Genomic DNA, 17,834 nt, shown 5'->3' with positions numbered 1-17,834 from the left:
ACACACACACATATATATATGTGTATATATATATATTTATATAAAAAGACCAATAATAGCAGTATGTTATGCATCAATAGCAGCAACAGCTTTTCCAGCTTCTGCAATCATCTGAACAAAATTTTAGACATTCTGCACATTCCATTAAAAAAACAAAAACAAAAAAACAAACAAAAGAATAATATCCAGAAAACAGCCCAGTTCTGTTGCTGTTGTGGTACCTGGCACCATTTTTTTTTTTTATTAGCATCTTACTCATTATCTGGAAAGAGAACATTCTAGAGTAATATCATTAAATATAGCTCTGATAAAGCACGATCACTATTACGTATCATAAAGCAGGTACAAGATATTTTTACATTCACAGAGGTATGATACAGTACCGTCTTACATCAATAATACTAGAATCAGTTTTGGTTTGAAATTTGCTTTGTCTGCAAATAAGATTGCTACCCCTGCTTTTTTCTGGGCTCCTGTGACATGGACAATTGTTTTCCATCCTTTCACTTTCAGTCTATGGGCTTCTTTTTGCACTAGGTGTGTTTCTCGTATACAACATATTGTTGGATTTTGCTTCTTATTCCATTGTGCCAGTCTATTTCTCTTGTTTGGTAAGTTGAGGCCATTGACATTGATGGTTATAACTGAAATGTACTGACTTATTATTGACATGTTATGGCCTTTTGTTGACTCTTTTTACTTTTTCACCTTCTCCTTTTAGTTTCTTGCCCTGCCTATTTGATTTGCTCTGTTGGGCCTCATGGTGTTATTGCCTTCATTTTCTTTTTCTAGGATCTTGTTTAGAATTGCTTGTAGTGCTAGTTTGGTATTCATGTAGTTTCTCAGGTGTTCTTTGTCGTGGAAGTGTCTTATATCCCCATCCATTTTGAAAGAAAGTTTTGCAGGATACATTAGTCTAGGTTGGAGGTTGTTCTCTTTTAGTACTTGAAATATTTCATTCCAGGCTCTCCTTGCCCTAAGGGTTTGTGTTGAAAAGTCTGACTTCTGCAATCATCTGAACAAAATTTTAGACATTCTGCACATTCCATTAAAAAAACAAAAACAAAAAAACAAACAAAAGAATAATATCCAGAAAACAGCCCAGTTCTGTTGCTGTTGTGGTACCTGGCACCATTTTTTTTTTTTATTAGCATCTTACTCATTACCTGGAAAGAGAACATTCTAGAGTAATATCATTAAATATAGCTCTGATAAAGCACGATCACTATTACGTATCATAAAGCAGGTACAAGATATTTTTACATTCACAGAGGTATGATACAGTACCGTCTTACATCAATAATACTAGAATCAGTTTTGGTTTGAAATTTGCTTTGTCTGCAAATAAGATTGCTACCCCTGCTTTTTTCTGGGCTCCTGTGACATGGACAATTGTTTTCCATCCTTTCACTTTCAGTCTATGGGCTTCTTTTTGCACTAGGTGTGTTTCTCGTATACAACATATTGTTGGATTTTGCTTCTTATTCCATTGTGCCAGTCTATTTCTCTTGTTTGGTAAGTTGAGGCCATTGACATTGATGGTTATAACTGAAATGTACTGACTTATTATTGACATGTTATGGCCTTTTGTTGACTATGTTGGGCGTTTATTTTTTCCATTTCTTTCTTATGCTGGGCCTTCATGGCTTCTATCGTGGTCCTGAGCTCATCTATTTTTTGTCAGTTTCTGTTCTAGAGTCTCGAATCATGACTTCCATTTTGCTCACTATCTCTATAGTTATCTGGGAAATTATTTCTGTTTTGAATTTTTCTTGAGCCTGATTGATCTGTTTTGTTACTTCCTGCATTTTGAGTTCAGGGTGTCCTGGTGGTTCACTATCGGCCTTTTCATCCTCATTTGCCCTTCTGTTTGCCATTGGTGAACTGGAAGTCTGTCTTTGTGTCTTGCTTAAGTGTTTTCTCATTTTAATTTTTGTTGTCGGACTGTCCTTGGTTTAATCTCTGGGTTATCACCCAAATCTTCCTGATATAGTTACACCCTAGCTTCTGGGTCTCTTAACGACCCACAGACATTCTCATCTTCATAGCATCAGAGAAAACAGCTCATCAAATCAACCACAATCCTTTAGCCCAACTGATACCATCAGCAACACATTAAGATCAAGCACAACTTGGACACTAACCACCTGTGGTAGTCACTAGTCTATCACCCTTAAACCATTTGAATTATATTGAAATCAAGAAGCAGTCCAGAACATGTCTGCAGTGAACAAACTTTTCAATATAGTATATTTACCATTTAATGGCTCAGACAGGGCTAGGACGTAAGACCCCTGGTCTCAGTTAGCTGATGGCTAAACCCTGTGACACAGACTGACCTCGGGCTGCAAGGCCCAGATTGAGTTCCCCAATCTTCTGAACGGTTGAACTCCACACTGTTCTATTACAGGTTTCTCATGCCCTTTCTTTAAAGATGTTCAAAGTTGGGAACTCAGAAAAATACCCTTTATGACCACCTCTGCCTCTGCAGAGTGGGTCCAAAGACTGGCACAATCAGGAGGTCTGAGAGTGCGTGGGCGGGGGGCAGTTATGGGGGTTCAGGGGCGCCCATGCTGCTACCTTCCTGGTGCTGGAGCCATGGCGGCTCCATGCAGGAGAGGGCGTGGCTCTCCTTCCCAAGGTGGATCAGGGGCCCAGGCTATCTTCCAGGGGCTGGAGGATGGCGGCTCCAGGCGGGAGAGCAGAACACTAAGTATTTCTCTTCATTTTTATCTTGTGAGAACAAAGCAATTGATGAATGATACTGCTTTGAGTAATACTTTTCTTAGCAAGCATATCCTGTTCTTATTGATCTTAATTGAATTATTAAGTGTGAAAACACATTGTTTTTTGATTATTTGATTAATGGATCGATTGGGGATTGAGCCAGGGGCCTTGAACATGTTAGGCAGTCACTGTACCCCTGATCTATTAAACTCCAGCCCCTTTCTTTCTTTTTATTTTATTTTATTTTATTTTGTTTTGGTATTTTGAGACAGGGTCTCACTATGTAGTTGAGACTGACCTGAAATTCACTATGTAGCCCAGGCTGGTCTCAAACTCACAGCGGTCCTCGTGCCTCAGCCTCCCGAGTGCTGGGATTACAGGTGTGTGCCACCATGCCCAGCAACCCTTTCTTTATTTTTTAATTTAAGATTGTCTTGCTAAATTGCCTCAGCTCGCCTTAAACTTTCTAATCTCCTGCCTCAGCCCTGAGTAGCTGACTTTATAGGTGTGTGCCGTGGTTCCTGGCCCTCTCAAGCTTTTTAAAATGTCACGCTCTGTTGAAGTTAAGTGCAGTTGCTTCTGAAGTGTGTTATCTCCTGGGCGCAGGCAGGGAATACCACAGACAGAGTGAGACCGAGCTGGAGAGTAAATAGATGGTGACGGGAGCCGGCCTTCCTCCGTTGCCCAGTCTGTTGTTCACGTCATATCATCGTTACAGTTTGAAAGTCTGTTTAGGGAAGATGTGTTAATGAATTCAGACCGCTTCCTGAGTGCGTGCTTTGTCCCAGGTTCTGAAGTAGGATGCTAGGGATACCAAGGCAAGTAAGACTTTCTGTCCTCTGAGAGCTCTGTGGCGGGGAAGACTGACATAAAGCAGGCAGTTTTTAATATGCTATAGGAGGTGTAGGGTGTTAGTTGCGCCAGCCTGCCCAGGGCAAGAAGGCTCTGCAGAGGCAGTGACACTCAGGCCAGGTCTGAGCAGTGTGAGGGAGCTGGCAAGCAAAGACTGGATCCACCGAGGGCTGTGCTCAGCTGACAGATGGGCTGAGTTTGTTTAACCACGAGAAGCAGCCCTGTAGTTTCCCTGTGGCTGAGCCTAGGTGAAAATTCCCACCAGCAACCCGCATGAGCCGGCCACGCTTCGAATCCTCATCTTCACCAGGCTTGGTGGGGCGGTGGGGTCTTTTCAGCCTCAGCTGTTTACTGGGTGCTCACTGTGGTTTCAGTTTGATTTCGCTTCTGACTGGTGATGTGGAGTATCCTTCCACTTGTTCACCAGCTATCTGTCTAGCTACTTTTGTGTCTGTTTCTTGCTAGTTTTAAAATTGGGTTGTCTTACTGAGTTGTGTTTAGCATAAATACCAAAATAAGAACAGTGCAAGACTATTTAAAAAGCTAGTGATTGTATCCCTTTGCCATTTTCTGCATTGTCTCTTTAGTCTTCCTTTTTTCTTAAACAAGCTGATAAGAGATTTTCTGTTTCTGGAAGACAGTCTTGGAGTTAAAACATTTATTGCGTTAAAATATTACCATCTAGTGGCCAAAGAGTGGCATTACATACATTATACATTTTTGTTAAAATGCAATGCTTGTTTCATATCTATCTATCTATCTATCTATCTATCTATCTATCTATCTATCGTAAGTGCATGTAATGTAAATAATGTGTAAATATGCACAGGAGTATACATGAATAAAGCATAACAATCCTTTATCCCACTACCTGCTTCAAACCAGAACATTTCTAATAATGTTACAGCTGCCTCCATCCCCCGTATTCCTTGTTACCTAAAATTTTCTTTTTACCTCCATCATTTGTATTTATAATAAATGGGATTGCAGGTTATCACATCCTTGGAAATGGACAGACTTTTTTGGTGTGCTACCAAATAGCGTGAACCTATAGTTTACCTTCACATTATATTTTGGTACAAAATTAGGGGGTTTTTTTAATGGAAGAGGAAATAAGGAAAGCCATTTAACTTTTAAACCTTCCATCTAATTTATATTTCATCTAAGATTTGTTTGTCAGTTTGAGGAAGGCGAAAGTTGCCACTAATGGGTAAAGTTTAGCACATTGTCGAGAGCCAAATGTTTTTGTCTGGATGATTTCGTTTTTCTTATTTTGAGTATCATGTTCAATGAAGAAAGTTCATTAAAGCAATAACATTTCCATAAAGCAGAAGTAAATCATTAAGAACTTTTATGGAGCACATTAAGTATCCAGTACATGTGAGCTGCTGTTGTTGTTAGTAACATTACCACTGCCTGATAGGAGTGAGAACTAATACCAAATAAGAATGAGAATGCTTTATGAAGATTAAAAGGTACTTTGATTTGGAAATCATTCTGAGATGTGTAATTTTTAATTTCTGTATATTTCCCTTTATAAGTTAATTTTCTCACTGAGTTGTGAGTACTAATTGGGGGGGTGAGTGAGAGAGAGAGAAATGGAAAGAGAATAGGAATAATGTCTGACACAGTACGGATTCAATAAATTATAGCTATATTTGAATAATAAGGACAGTGCGGGAGTGGAGGTTATTTGTTCTGTAGTTTTAGAAATACAGTAGATGTCCTTTTTTCGCTCTTTTAGTTACAGTGGTATCTCTTAATTCTAGGATGCCTTGTTTTTCCTGAAGCATTTCTTCACAAGTCTTTCTACAGAAGTAGAGCTGCTCCTGACTCCTGATCCGGAAGGTATTTCACACATGCAGTTTGAAAATTCTGTAAAAGATCCGGACACCCTTCACTTACACTGGGCTTCTGTCCTGAGAGGCCCATTTTAACCTGAAATACCATGGTCAGAATGCATCCCCGCCCTCTCCAACGGCCACGTGGAGTGCTGGTCGTTGACCCCTGGTGAGCCCAGGGTTGGTGGAGCTTCGGCTGCTCCCTCTGCTCAGCCTGGAAGACAGACTGGCCGCACAGCACTAGCCTGGGGTTGATCAGAAGCCCACATTCACAGTGGGGCTTCTCCTGGCTGACTGTGCATGGTCCCTTGGCATGGTTGTGGGGTTGGTGTCACCCCATCTTTAAGTCAAGCCGTCACCAAGTCGGGACCGTCTGTATTTACACTAACTGTGATTGCCATGAGTTCTTTTTGAGAATACATTTATATCTTTATTCCCATATATACATATATGTATATATACATACATACACACACATACATATAGTGTGTGTATCTTGTGTTTGTTAATTAGTACAAATATAATTTTGTGTAAAAGTAGTAATTTAAAAGGTAGAAACAAATTTTCTCTGACAAGAATTATTTTTATTAATTGAGATGCTGCAGAACAAGTTAAATCTGTTGCTTTAAACTGCTGCTCTAAAGAAATATGCCTGGTTTTTCAAATGTGCACGTTCCATTTCAGTTAAAAAGTCCCCTGGAGCCGATGTCACCTGCACTTTGCCAAGGCATTTGAGTGCCTCAAAGGAGCCAAATCTAGTTCTTTCTTTCCCTGGGCCAAAACAACCTTCCTCAAGTGATGGTGCCAATTCAGTAGAGGCGGCTAATGGAGTAGAAGAAAAGGAGTTCTCAGCTGAAGAAGCATCCTTTAGTGACCAGCCTGTGTTTTTTAGGTAAATAATTCAATTTTTGTAGCAAAAGAAGTATTCGGAGTTCTGAGGGCCACTCCATAATGCATAAGTGTACTGGTCATTGTGAGGTTACATCATCTTTTTGCTTTGCCCATGCTGTGCCCAGTTCAGGATTCATCTGTCTACTGGACCTATGGCAGAAGTTCTCTTTTCTTCCTAGCATTTGTCTTTCTTTCCTTTCTCTGTTCCTCTTTTCCCAAGTCACCATGATGCTGTTTGTACCTCCCCAAATGTAATGTCATTCTTTGCCTTTTTGCATGCCTCAACTTTGGCATTCTGCCTTGTCCTTTATGGGAATTCCCTTCCAGTTTTCTGTGTCCGCCCTTCCCTGGCCCCGTCATGTCTTCTCTGACCCTTTCCTCCTTGGCCGTGTGAGCACTGTTGGGATCCTGGGTATTGTCGCTGCTGCTGGCTGCTGTGATTCCGTCCCGCTGGCTGTATGGGAGCTCTCCCCACTTTCCAGACCTGTTCATTCTGCCCATCTTCTTCCTTTCCCAACTATGGATGGTAGGGATGGGGTTTTGGCATTAGTGGAAAGAGAGGGGATAAAGAACAAAATTCCCTTTGTTGTAAAGGACAATTAGCTCTCTCCCCTGGTTTTCTCTGCCCCTTCCCTGTTGACATCCAGAGCCCTCAGTTCTCTGTCTTTCCCTCCAGGCTCTGAGGTTAGACCTTAGGGTGTGGTGGGAAGTGGTCGTGTAACTGAAAGTGTTGTCATGGTTTAAATATCTTCTATAGTGGTGACAATAGACACAGAAAGATAATAAACTATAAGAATGGGAAAGATCCGAGGGTAGATGATTTTTAGTGGTTCTAAACCTTTTCACCCTAAGAGAATAATGTCTTATTTTTCCACAGTGATCACTTTATTTTTTAATATTTTCTATGAAAAATGTGTTTTGTTTTTTTTTAACATATTCACAAAGTGGCCATAATTTCCAATGACTCCTGCCAGGCAGCTCTGACCCACCTGTGTACATGCAGGAGTATCCTGTTGGCAGCATGGGACAGACCCGCTGGATGGGACAAGTTGCTGGATGGGACAGCCACGCATGTGCCACTGGTGGCTTAAGCCGGGGAGGATGTGTTAACTTTTATTTGTATTAGTACCTGTCTGTAGTATATAGCAATCACATTTATCCCGGGGAATTGGTACCTGCTTGTTACATATCTCAGTTCTCTTTTACATTCCCAGTCATTTGCATGTTATTTTGTATTAATTGCATACAAACTTCCAGTTCAATTTATCTAAGCATAGGCCTAAAACAACAAAAAAAATTGACCAAATAGGATCTTGCCATGTTGCAGGCTGGTCCTGAACTCTCAAGCCTCCCAAATAGCTGGGATTACAGGCACATGCCACTGTGCCTGGCTTGACACTTCTTTCAAAAAACATATGTAAGAAAGGCTTGTGTGGTTGTCTACAAGCTACAGTTTGTAGGTATCATTCGTATTCTCTAAGCGGGTTGAGAACCCTGGTGGTAGTAATGAGGTAGTCTAGTTACTTTGTGGATGAAGAAGTTAATGCTCAGAGGCAAGTTGAGTTGCTCAAGACCCACTTAGTGGCCGAGCTGGGGGTAGAACCCAGCTCTTCTTAATCATGAATCCTTGCAAGTCAGTGCTTTGACCAGCAATGGTGCCATAGGCTCTCTCCTTCCTCATGCACTCTCATTCGTTCTGCAAGTGCTCATGGTACATTGACTGTATGTATACAGGTTTGGGTCTAGGCATGTGAAAAATATTTAATTGAGCTTGCACATTAAGTAGTTAGTGCTGTAATATGTGCCATTGAGAAAAGAAGAGTGGGAAGCGGTATTGAGGTGGATTGCCCAGAAGACCAAGTGGAGATGAGCATTCAGGAGTTGGGATGACAGACAGCTGCATCCTTGTAACCAATAGGGCCAGAGTCACTCCCGGGGCCCCAAACTCTGCTTCTGTGGAGCCGCAGTAAGCCAACCCCCTGACTACTTCTCTTTCTGACTTCTTGGTAATGATTATATTGACTGGTTTCATCTTGAAGACCACTTTTATTAATGTGTACTCCATACATTGAGGATACCTGCCAAAATAAATTTTTCTAAGAATAAACATTATTTAATAAATCAGAAATTTTTCTGAAAATTTTAAATAGAATATATCAGATGACCACCATTTCTTTAGTTGTTATCTTACCTGAAGAAAAGATAGAGCTAAAAGATACTCTTATTTGAGCCATAAGAGTCACATGATTTATTTTGTGGTTTTCTTTTTATTCTCCAGTTTAACAAATTAATTTATATCTAATTTCAATGACCAGTAATTTTGAATATAAACAACTCATCCTTTGTTTTTCTCCAGAGAATTCAGATTCACTTCAGAAGTTCCTATTCGACTTGATTATCATGGCAAACACGTATCAATGGATCAGGTTTGGAGATTTATTCTATACAGTTATCTCATTTTTTTCCCTAATGGACTCAAACTATTTTTAACTTTGCTTTATTGTGGGGTGTGTGTGTGTGTGTGTGTGTGTGTAATGGGGTCCACTAAAAAATGTATACACTTTTCAGGAAAAGAAAAACTGAAGTATGTGTACATGAAGTATGTATACATTTTTTTGTGTGTGCACTGTGTGTGTGTGTGTGTATATATATATATATGTATATGTATATATACATAAAGTCTAATAATAGTATGTTATGCATCGATAGCAGCAACAGCTTTTCCAGGTTCTGCAGTCATCTGAACAAAATTATAGACATTCAGCACATTCCATTAAAAAAAACCCAAAAAACCAACGAGAACTGAATCAAATTCAATGGTTAGGTTCAGTGTTGACCTTATGGAGAAATTTGATTCGGTTCTCATCCAATTCAGTTGGTGAACAGAATTGTAGAAAGAATTAAATTCATGAACTGAGGTAGCACTGTATAAAAATGAAGTGTAAGGTTTTTAAATTTAATTCTGTTTTTATACATTAAATATCATTTGCTTAATAACCATGAGTATATATTGGGTTGTAGATATTATAAAAAATATTTTTTCTGTAAACATCTGAAGTATTTTAAATTCATTAATGAATATTGCTTTGATTTTTTTTTCAAATAGCCACTGTGTTAAATGTTGAGCCTCTTCCTCTTTTTTTTTTTGGTACCGGGGATCGAACTTGGGTCCTTGCACTTGTGAGGCAGGTGGTGGAATCACTGAGCTAAATCCCTGGCCTGAGTCTCTTCTTAACTTACACATTAATCTGGACGTTTTTATTTTAAAGGGTACCTTAGCTGGGATTTTGATTGGCCTTGCCCAGTTAAACTGCTCTGAGCTAAAGCTGAAGCGGCTCTTCTATCGGCATGGGTGAGTTGATGATTGTATGAGGCTCTGAGGTGAGATTACTAATGCTGACTCTCAAGCTGAAAGTGGAGCCTTTCTGACTTGTGTCACTGAATTATTTTAGTGTTGTCCACAGACGGCTCCTTTTCAGCGGACATCTATTGATTAGGGGCTAATTTTTATTCAGAGGGAGAAGTAGTTTGAATAGAGCAGCATCTTTCAAAAATAGGAACAGTTTAGGATATTCTTAATTTCCTAAAATTGTAAATTATATTTTTCAGTGAGAAAACTGGAAGCTCTCAAGGTCATGGCTCTTAGTAGCAACTAGTGATGACTTGTAGACTTTGGGTTAGTACTGTGCCAGAGACTTAAATGCTCACGAAATGAGAATAGTGAGAATGACACATGTACACTAAGCCTTGAGGAAATTAACTTTACATATTCGTTTATATAGAGAGGAAGATTCAGATTGGGCTTCATTGGCGGCTTTATATTTCTTTTTGACTTAAAAAATGTTAGGCTGTTTTTGGAGCATCTATATTTTGTCCTTGAAATTTATTAATTTTTAAGTAAGAGAAAACTTACACGAGTGTATAAATGTATTGTTTCTGTTTACTGATAGCCGCTTGCTCTAGTTTGCTAGGTGTTGACAAGTTATTCTCATATGCGATCACTGAGTGGCTCACTGACATTAAGAAGAACCAGCTCCCAGGAATCCTGGGAGGGGTTGGACCTATGCATTCACTAGTACAATTAGGTGAGTTTTGTCCTTTTCACCCTTTTACACTTATGAAGCCCTTGAGAGTCTTTGTGAGCAACCTTTTCTAGAAAACCTACACGTCTGTTGACACACATACAACTTTGCCTGCATTTTGGGGTTAAGATCTCCAGAGTCTTGAACCCCAGGACTGAGGTTGCTCTCTGTGTGTTGACCATTGTAGTGCAAGGCTTGAAGGACTTGGTATGGCTGCCAATAGAGCAGTACCGGAAGGACGGCCGCATCGTCAGAGGGTTCCAGAGAGGCGCGGCTTCCTTTGGCACCTCCACAGCCATGGCTGCTCTAGAGCTCACCAACAGAGTGGTTCAGACCATACAGGTGCTTTCCCTATATGTGTGGGCTCCTTTGTTTTTAAAACAACACTGAAAATGTGCAAGTGTTGAGAGTAGATTTTCTTATTGCTTATGTGCCCCATACTAAGTAATGAGTGACATAAAGCAGTGAAATTATAGTATCGAATTTGTCTATTTCAGGTAAGTAATAACCATTAAATTAGCAGGGGGTTTATTTCACCAGACTGTATGAAAAGATCATAGCTAAATTCAACAAAGCTTTCCCAATGAAACTGGAAGTATGAAGGTTTGTTCCATTACATATTAAGCTGCATAGATTAACATGAAACGTTAAGCATTGTCATTGGAGAGAGGAAGGGACTGAATAAGTCAGCCCAACCCAGTAAGAGTTTTCATTTTAGCTTCCATGGTCTTGTTACAGAAGTCACAAAATGGGGAGGCAACCACACAGGGTGTATGAGCTTCCTCACTCCCTGTGGGAGGTACACTATTAACATGCTGGTGCATGGCTCTCCAGGCTGTCTTCTAATTCCTGTCTTCCTCTGACAACACCCACCAGGCGGCAGCAGAGACTGCTTATGACATGGTGTCTCCTGGTAACTTGGCTATCGAGCCCAAGAAGGCCAAAAGGCTTTCTCATCACCGCTTAGCTCACCAGCCAGTGGACCTGAGGGAAGGCATGGCCAAGGCCTACAGCGTAGTGAAGGAGGTACGTGAACACCGAGTGACAAGTCCCAACTCTTCTGTGCTTCCCTGCCCTGCTAGCAAGGACAGTGGGCAGGTTCAGTGTGTCTCAGAGAACCCCCTAGGAGTGGGCTGGAAGCTGCCGCTGGTAGCATGTGACATGTATGTGTGAATTGAGAGGAGAGGCCTGGCTGGGATGGATTGGCTCCCACACAGAGCAGTAAGCAGGGCAGACAGACCAGTCCTCTTCACCTTAGAAGTGTTCAGCAGTGGTGGAAGCATACGCCTCTCTGCACGTACGTGCCTCTAATGTGTTATTCCTTGCTCTGTTTACCTCAGATTCATTGAAGAAACTCTTTAGGGCAGTCGCCCACCCTGATCCCATTCACATGCATTTACTGTCCTCAAGGTGGTACATGTTGTTATAGTTACTTATGTTATCATGAACAAAACATACCAGAGTTCATATTTTAAGTTTACATAGATGGTATCTTTCCACAACTTATTTCTTTGAAGATATATCCATGTTGATACATTCAGTCTAAGTGGTCTCTGTAGTATTTCATTGTGGGAACACACCACAGTTTCCATACTTTGCTATTGAGTTTGCATTTTTTCCCCCTGAAATACTGCTGTGGAAGTGTTCATCTACCAGTACAGTTCTGTAGGGTAGAATTGGTGAGGTGGAACTGTGGGAATCTTGACATTCAGTCAGCATTGTTAACTTTCTCTTTGATAGTTGTGTGTCCTGGTTCTTTCTGAGTGTTGGCAGGGGCATCCCGTGGCTTCATCTCTTTTGACATTCTTCTAATATGACATAAGGAAGTTGGCAGGCATTGTGTTCATGACTCATGTTTTACGATTTCGTTAGAGGTATTTTCTCAGTCATATTGAGATGATAGTCAGAAGGGTGTAAGCCAGTCCTTTACCTGACCAAAGCAGCCCAGTGGCCCCTACTTCTGTGGGAAGACCACTGAGGTATAGGGCCAAGAAATGTATGAGTGGGTATTTAAAGGGAAGACCAAAGGCCTTTTTAAGAAAGAGATTTAGTGGGGAGACTGAACAGTTACTAGGCAGACCTGCTTCTCAGGCTTGGGCCAGTTATCAACAGACATGTTGGAAATCAGATTTGGAAAACGAACACTGGAGCTCGAGGCATAGCAGGGCGGCTGGCAGCACAATGGTGTAGCACTTTGACAAGAAGCATTTGCAAGGTGCTTGCCTGAGTAACTAACTATATTCATTTAACACGGATATTAATGTACTTGCTTTGTACCAAATGTACAGAGACCTTAAAGACTGGTGATGTGCCCAACTTGCAGATAAGAAAACAGCTCCCCAGGACAGTGATTTTCTAGTAGGCTGCAGCCAGGAGGAGGTAGGGCCAGGACTGGGGCCCAGACTGGGTCCAGAGTTTAGTTTTGGAGTAGACTAAATTTGAATTCTATGCCGAAGTTATTCCCAGCTGAGGATTTGGTTGTTAATATGTAACAGGCAAAGAGAAGAGTCATGGATGTTTCACAGCTCATCCTTTACATCAGGGGTTGGTGACTAGCCTGCGGGCCACATCTGACCCATGCCTGTTTTTGGATGCCTGTATTGGTCAGCTTTCCCATAGCTAGCACAAAATACCTGACACCTGCAGCTTGAAGAGAGGTTTATTTGCTTACAATTTCAGGGGATTCAGTCCATGGCTATTGGCCCAGGCAGGGGCATCATGTGGAAGGGTGTGGTGGAGCAAAGCTGCTCATTTTATGATGGGATGAGAAACTGCATATGTACCCAAGGTCACACCTCCGTGACCCACCCAGGAACACTCTTAGCTGCTTTACTAATCCTCTTACTAGTCACCTCTCAAGTCCGTCAAGCTGACAATCAAGATTACCTGTCACAATAAGCCTTTGGACTAGTGATGATTTTTACAGTTGCAACAGTTAGAAAAAGAATTGTGAAAAACTTTGTTACCTACAAACCTCTGGCTCTTTACAGAAAACTTGCTGACTGTTTGTGTAATTCTGTTCAGTGGTAGGCAGGCCCTTGTGAGCATGGTAGTAGCCACCTAGGGATTCTTCATTGGGCACACAGGGTCTTCCAAGTAGTATCACACTCTGAGATGAATTGTGCCATTTCATTCTGACAGACACCATAGGAAGCAGGCAGTTAGCTAAGTGATGAGGCTGGAATTTAAATTTATTTCCATGTCTGTAGTTCTTGGTGGTGTTAAACATTATACTGTAATTAACATATTAATCCTTGGGATGGGGAGGGAGGAGAGAGTTGGGAGATGATGTGTGGGTATGTAAGAGTTCTTTGTACTCAGTTTCTCCTGCTGGCTATTGTATTCTAGATCATTTTTAAAATAACATTTACATTTCTTTTATTTTCTTCTGGCCTCTGTGTATGTGTGTGTGTGTATTTGCCTTTCATGTTTGTTGTTTTTGCATGGTGCGCTGGATAGAAACAATACTTTTATTAGCTTGCCAATGTGATGGCTGGATTTTTGGTTAGGACAAGGTCTTTGATTTCCCTGGAGAACCCAAAGTTGCTTTAAGTTGTACCTGTCACTGAAGCTGTCACAATGGAACAGGGCCTCGTGTCCCCTGGGGATTTCTGGGTTAGAGAAATGGCAGAGATTCAATTCATATGAAGTTTTATCACTTTAGCTGCTATGCACATTTATACATTCAGCCTCTGGCTTAGCAGCTGTGGCTATTTTATTTTTATTAGTACACGTTGGCAGTACCTATAATTACATGCCTTGTGTGGAGTTAGTACCTGGACTTAACACATCTTTATTCTTTTATATCCCCTTCCCCTCCCTCTTCTTCCCTCCAACTCTCATTTTCCTTCCCATTTACAAAAGATCTATCTTCCAGCCATGACTATTTTAATGTTAAATGATGAGAAGAAAATGGAAATGCTTCAGAAACTTTGTTTCTAATAATTAAGCAACAGTTTCTCACTTTACCTTCTCTGAATTTTCTGTTTAACCCAATAAAATGTTCTATTTGGGCTTTTATGTCAATTAAATGTTCCACCAATATCTTTTCTAATACATAGCCAGTAATTTAAAACAAATTAAATAATTTTCTAATGTTTACTGGAATTAAATTTTCTCATCTTGTATCAGTCCTTTAGCAACTGTGTGTACTCAAGCTCTGTTTGCTAAGTTGATTTAACTGGAATGATTAATTGTGCCAGAAAAACTACTCATAGATCATTAAGTAGTTCCCGAAGCCTCCCTGTGGGAAATTGTGGTTTAGCTACATTTTCCACTCATTAGTGTCAAAACCAAAAACTAAATCATAATAATTGCCTCTTTCCCTTATAATTAGAACTTTGTCATAAAAATAATTACCCTGGGTAATCTCGAAAGCAGGGTTTTTTGTTTGGTTGGTCTTTTGGTGTAGTGACAAACATCGTGTCAAGTGTACTCAAAGTGTGCAGCACAGGATAATTTAGTTTTCCAACCAGTGATTCGTGCCCTTCTCCCCCTTGCCGCAGGGCATCACAGACACGGCACAGACCATTTATGAAACGGCGGCTCGAGAACACGAGAGCAGAGGGGTCACTGGGGCCGTGGGTGAGGTCCTGCGTCAGATCCCCCCGGCGGTGGTAAAACCTCTGATTGTTGCCACAGAAGCAACATCAAACGTGTTAGGTGGCATGAGAAACCAAATCAGACCGGACGTCCGGCAAGACGAGTCACAGAAATGGCGCCATGGGGAAGACTGATGTCCCAGCAACTCTGGAGAGAACCAAGGTGGACATCAGGCACATCGTGTCCCATGGCAATGTTAGCAGGAACTCATTTAATTTTCTTGTGCTCATCTCAGGAACAAAAGCATTTTTAGTTAAGTAATTTAGTGTCAAAACACACAACCAAAAACTTCTGCCATCTTAGGGCTAGTTTGGTGTTTGCCTGTAGAAGTGTTTGGTGGCTGGTGTCAAAGGCCATTAAAGCATTTGCTGCCAAATTAGTGGAATGCTTACTTTTATTAAAATGACCGTAATTCTCCTTGTTACAGACAAGGTATCATCGGAAACCTCCTTTCATAATACAGAGCGCTCTACAACATTGGAGCACTCTCAAAGCACTAAGCGTGTAGCTCTTGGGAGTTGATTTTTTTCACCTGGTGTAAAAAGAATCACAGCTTCAAAACTTTCACTGAGAGTGAGAGAAGTGACAGGGGAAGCAAAAACAGATAGGATTTTCAAGATAACATCAGCATAAAAACAGGCTTCCCAGGGGAGTGCGTGTCCGTGCCCTGGAGAACAGTGTGCTTTCCATTGACACGGAGGGGCTGGAGAAAGTGAATGTTGCAGAGATGTTCTGTTGTGTTGCACTTTATTCTGTGTGTGTGTGTGTGTGTGTGTGTGTACACGCACACGTGTGTGTGTGTTTAGATTAATACAAGTCATGTGCTGTATCCCTTATGTCATTTACAAAGTTAAACAAAACATGAGGAGGAGTAAACGTGTCTGAAAGTTTTGGCAAAGGAAAGTAACCCAAATGTACTAGCCTCCTTTATTTTAATTGTAAGTGAAAATATGCGTTCTATGATGACCTGGGGCCCATGTACCTGTTTACATGTTCCATTTTAAGCAGGTATAGTACAAGCTGGTTAGGCATGTGTGAAAAGGGAGAGTGGAAATAGTTTTTACTCTTTGAACGTTAAATAAAAATCCTCAGAAATATATTCTAGTCAACTAATTCAAAGTACCTTTTTACTTGGTTAACAATGTACATTTTGATAACTTGTCAGGAATGAATAAAGAATTTTTATTTAAAGGTAAAATTGTTCTATGCTTCCATGAATATTTTGCTTTGCTTAGAGCATATTCATAGATGCAGTACCCCAAAATATTGGAGAAGACTTTCTCCAAATTAACTGTGGTTAATGTCAAGTAAATCTTTACTGTGGAGCTGGTGGGAAGCACTCCTCAGTCTGTGACTGCGCAGGAAGAAACGGTGGGACCTGGAGTGATGCAGCTTCTCATTTTCTAAAGAGTATGGGGCTGATTTTGCAGTATGCATGGGATTTCAGAACTGCATTCAGTTTGGGGGTTGGAAAATGAAGTTAAATCAATTTCATTCTCTCAGTTTTATAAATAGGAAAGCAATGTGAACCAAAAGATCCAAACATTTAGCATTTGTAAAAGAAAAGTGTTAGGTAGCATTTAGATTTACTTTGGCTTTTTTACTGCTGAAAAATGTAAGAAGACGGTAAAATATAAGAAGCACCTGTGTAGAGGCCATGGCACTATCTGTTACTACTTTATTCTTGAGATGAAGTCCATAAAGGGCCAGACGCCAACAAGCAGTAATCCCTTGTGTGACCATGACACTTGGGCCTGCTTTGGAGCCACATTCTGGCCCCCGAACACTTTACTTCAGCATTCTCTGTTTGCCCTTATCATGAAATCTTGGGTCATATGTTGATTCATCAAAGTGAAAAACACTTGATCAAATTTAAAAATTTATAACTTTAATCCATAGTTATACAAAGTTCAATTAGATTTAGTTTAACTCCGCTGAGTTGCAAATGGACTTTTCTTTTGTCAAGTTAAGCTTATAAAGCCTGTGTCTTTCTCATACAAACTCTGTGCCTCTTTGTTCTGCTCTCCTGTACCTGCTGTTGATAAAATTGATGGGGACAGAACACTGTGACCACAGATTCAGTCTCAGAGGTTGTTCATTGTCAGCTTAGCCAAGATGCTCTTTGCTTGCAATGTCTGTAGCAGGCCTGTTTATATGTAAACACTTTACAAGTTAGGTATGTTTAATTTTTTTCTCTTTGAAGAAGTGACTTTCCAGACTTCTGTGTTTTGATGGCACAGAGTGTTTGGCAGGATTGTTGCCAGATCGGGCAAGCAGGTGTCACTTTTAAATGCTCTGGCAATATTTCTGGCCTCTCGGGAGGTGCTTTTTAATCATCACCTTTCCAAACTGTTCTGTGGGTTTGGTGCCTTTGTTCAAATTCAAAACAAACAGCTGTGTGTGGCTGTGAAGCAGCTGCCTGTCCTGAGGGAGGTGCTGCTCCCCTCAGACATCTAGAGACTGAGGCAGTGCTGGATGTTAAGTGAGGAATCCCTTCTTATGCTAAGTGGCTTCAAGATTTCTGTTGTCTCAATATTCATTTAATTATATATATATATATATTTGCAAGACCTGGTGTAAGAGAAATCACTCAACTTTTACCATTGGTTTTCTTACACTTGCACAGCGTGTCATTTCTCAGATTTAGGGATGTGCTGGGAAGTGAGGGCACACCTCTCACCTCCTTCCCTTTTTATCCTCTTGACTCCCTTAAGATATTAGAGAATGTCTGTAGCTTTCTTTCTTCTTTTTCTTTTCTAGGAAACTTTATTTTGCTTTACTGTAAGGCATAGTTGCTGTTCACAGAAAAATAACATAGTGCTTAAGCCTGAGTAATGTT

General features: G+C 40.6%; 1 protein-coding gene across 1 annotated transcript in view; it reads left to right on the top strand.

Moving 5' to 3' along the window:
- Atg2b (autophagy related 2B) overlaps positions 1-17,551 on the top strand; it is a 93,340-nt gene extending 75,789 nt beyond the window's left edge. The window contains exons 36-43 of the mRNA XM_033766737.1: positions 5,349-5,427; positions 6,105-6,312; positions 8,668-8,737; positions 9,581-9,663; positions 10,275-10,396; positions 10,581-10,735; positions 11,270-11,419; positions 14,899-17,551. Coding sequence (XP_033622628.1) covers positions 5,349-5,427; positions 6,105-6,312; positions 8,668-8,737; positions 9,581-9,663; positions 10,275-10,396; positions 10,581-10,735; positions 11,270-11,419; positions 14,899-15,129 — 1,098 coding nt within the window. The 3' untranslated portion in view covers positions 15,130-17,551. The remainder of the gene's footprint in view (positions 1-5,348; positions 5,428-6,104; positions 6,313-8,667; positions 8,738-9,580; positions 9,664-10,274; positions 10,397-10,580; positions 10,736-11,269; positions 11,420-14,898) is intronic.
- Positions 17,552-17,834: the final 283 nt, after the last annotated feature.

This window comes from Fukomys damarensis, unplaced genomic scaffold (assembly GCF_012274545.1).
Source record: "Fukomys damarensis isolate Sample0158 unplaced genomic scaffold, DMR_v1.0_HiC HiC_scaffold_21, whole genome shotgun sequence".
Lineage (NCBI taxonomy): Eukaryota > Metazoa > Chordata > Mammalia > Rodentia > Bathyergidae > Fukomys > Fukomys damarensis.
Note: the sequence above shows the minus strand (reverse complement) of the source record. Positions and strands in the feature narration are given on the sequence as shown.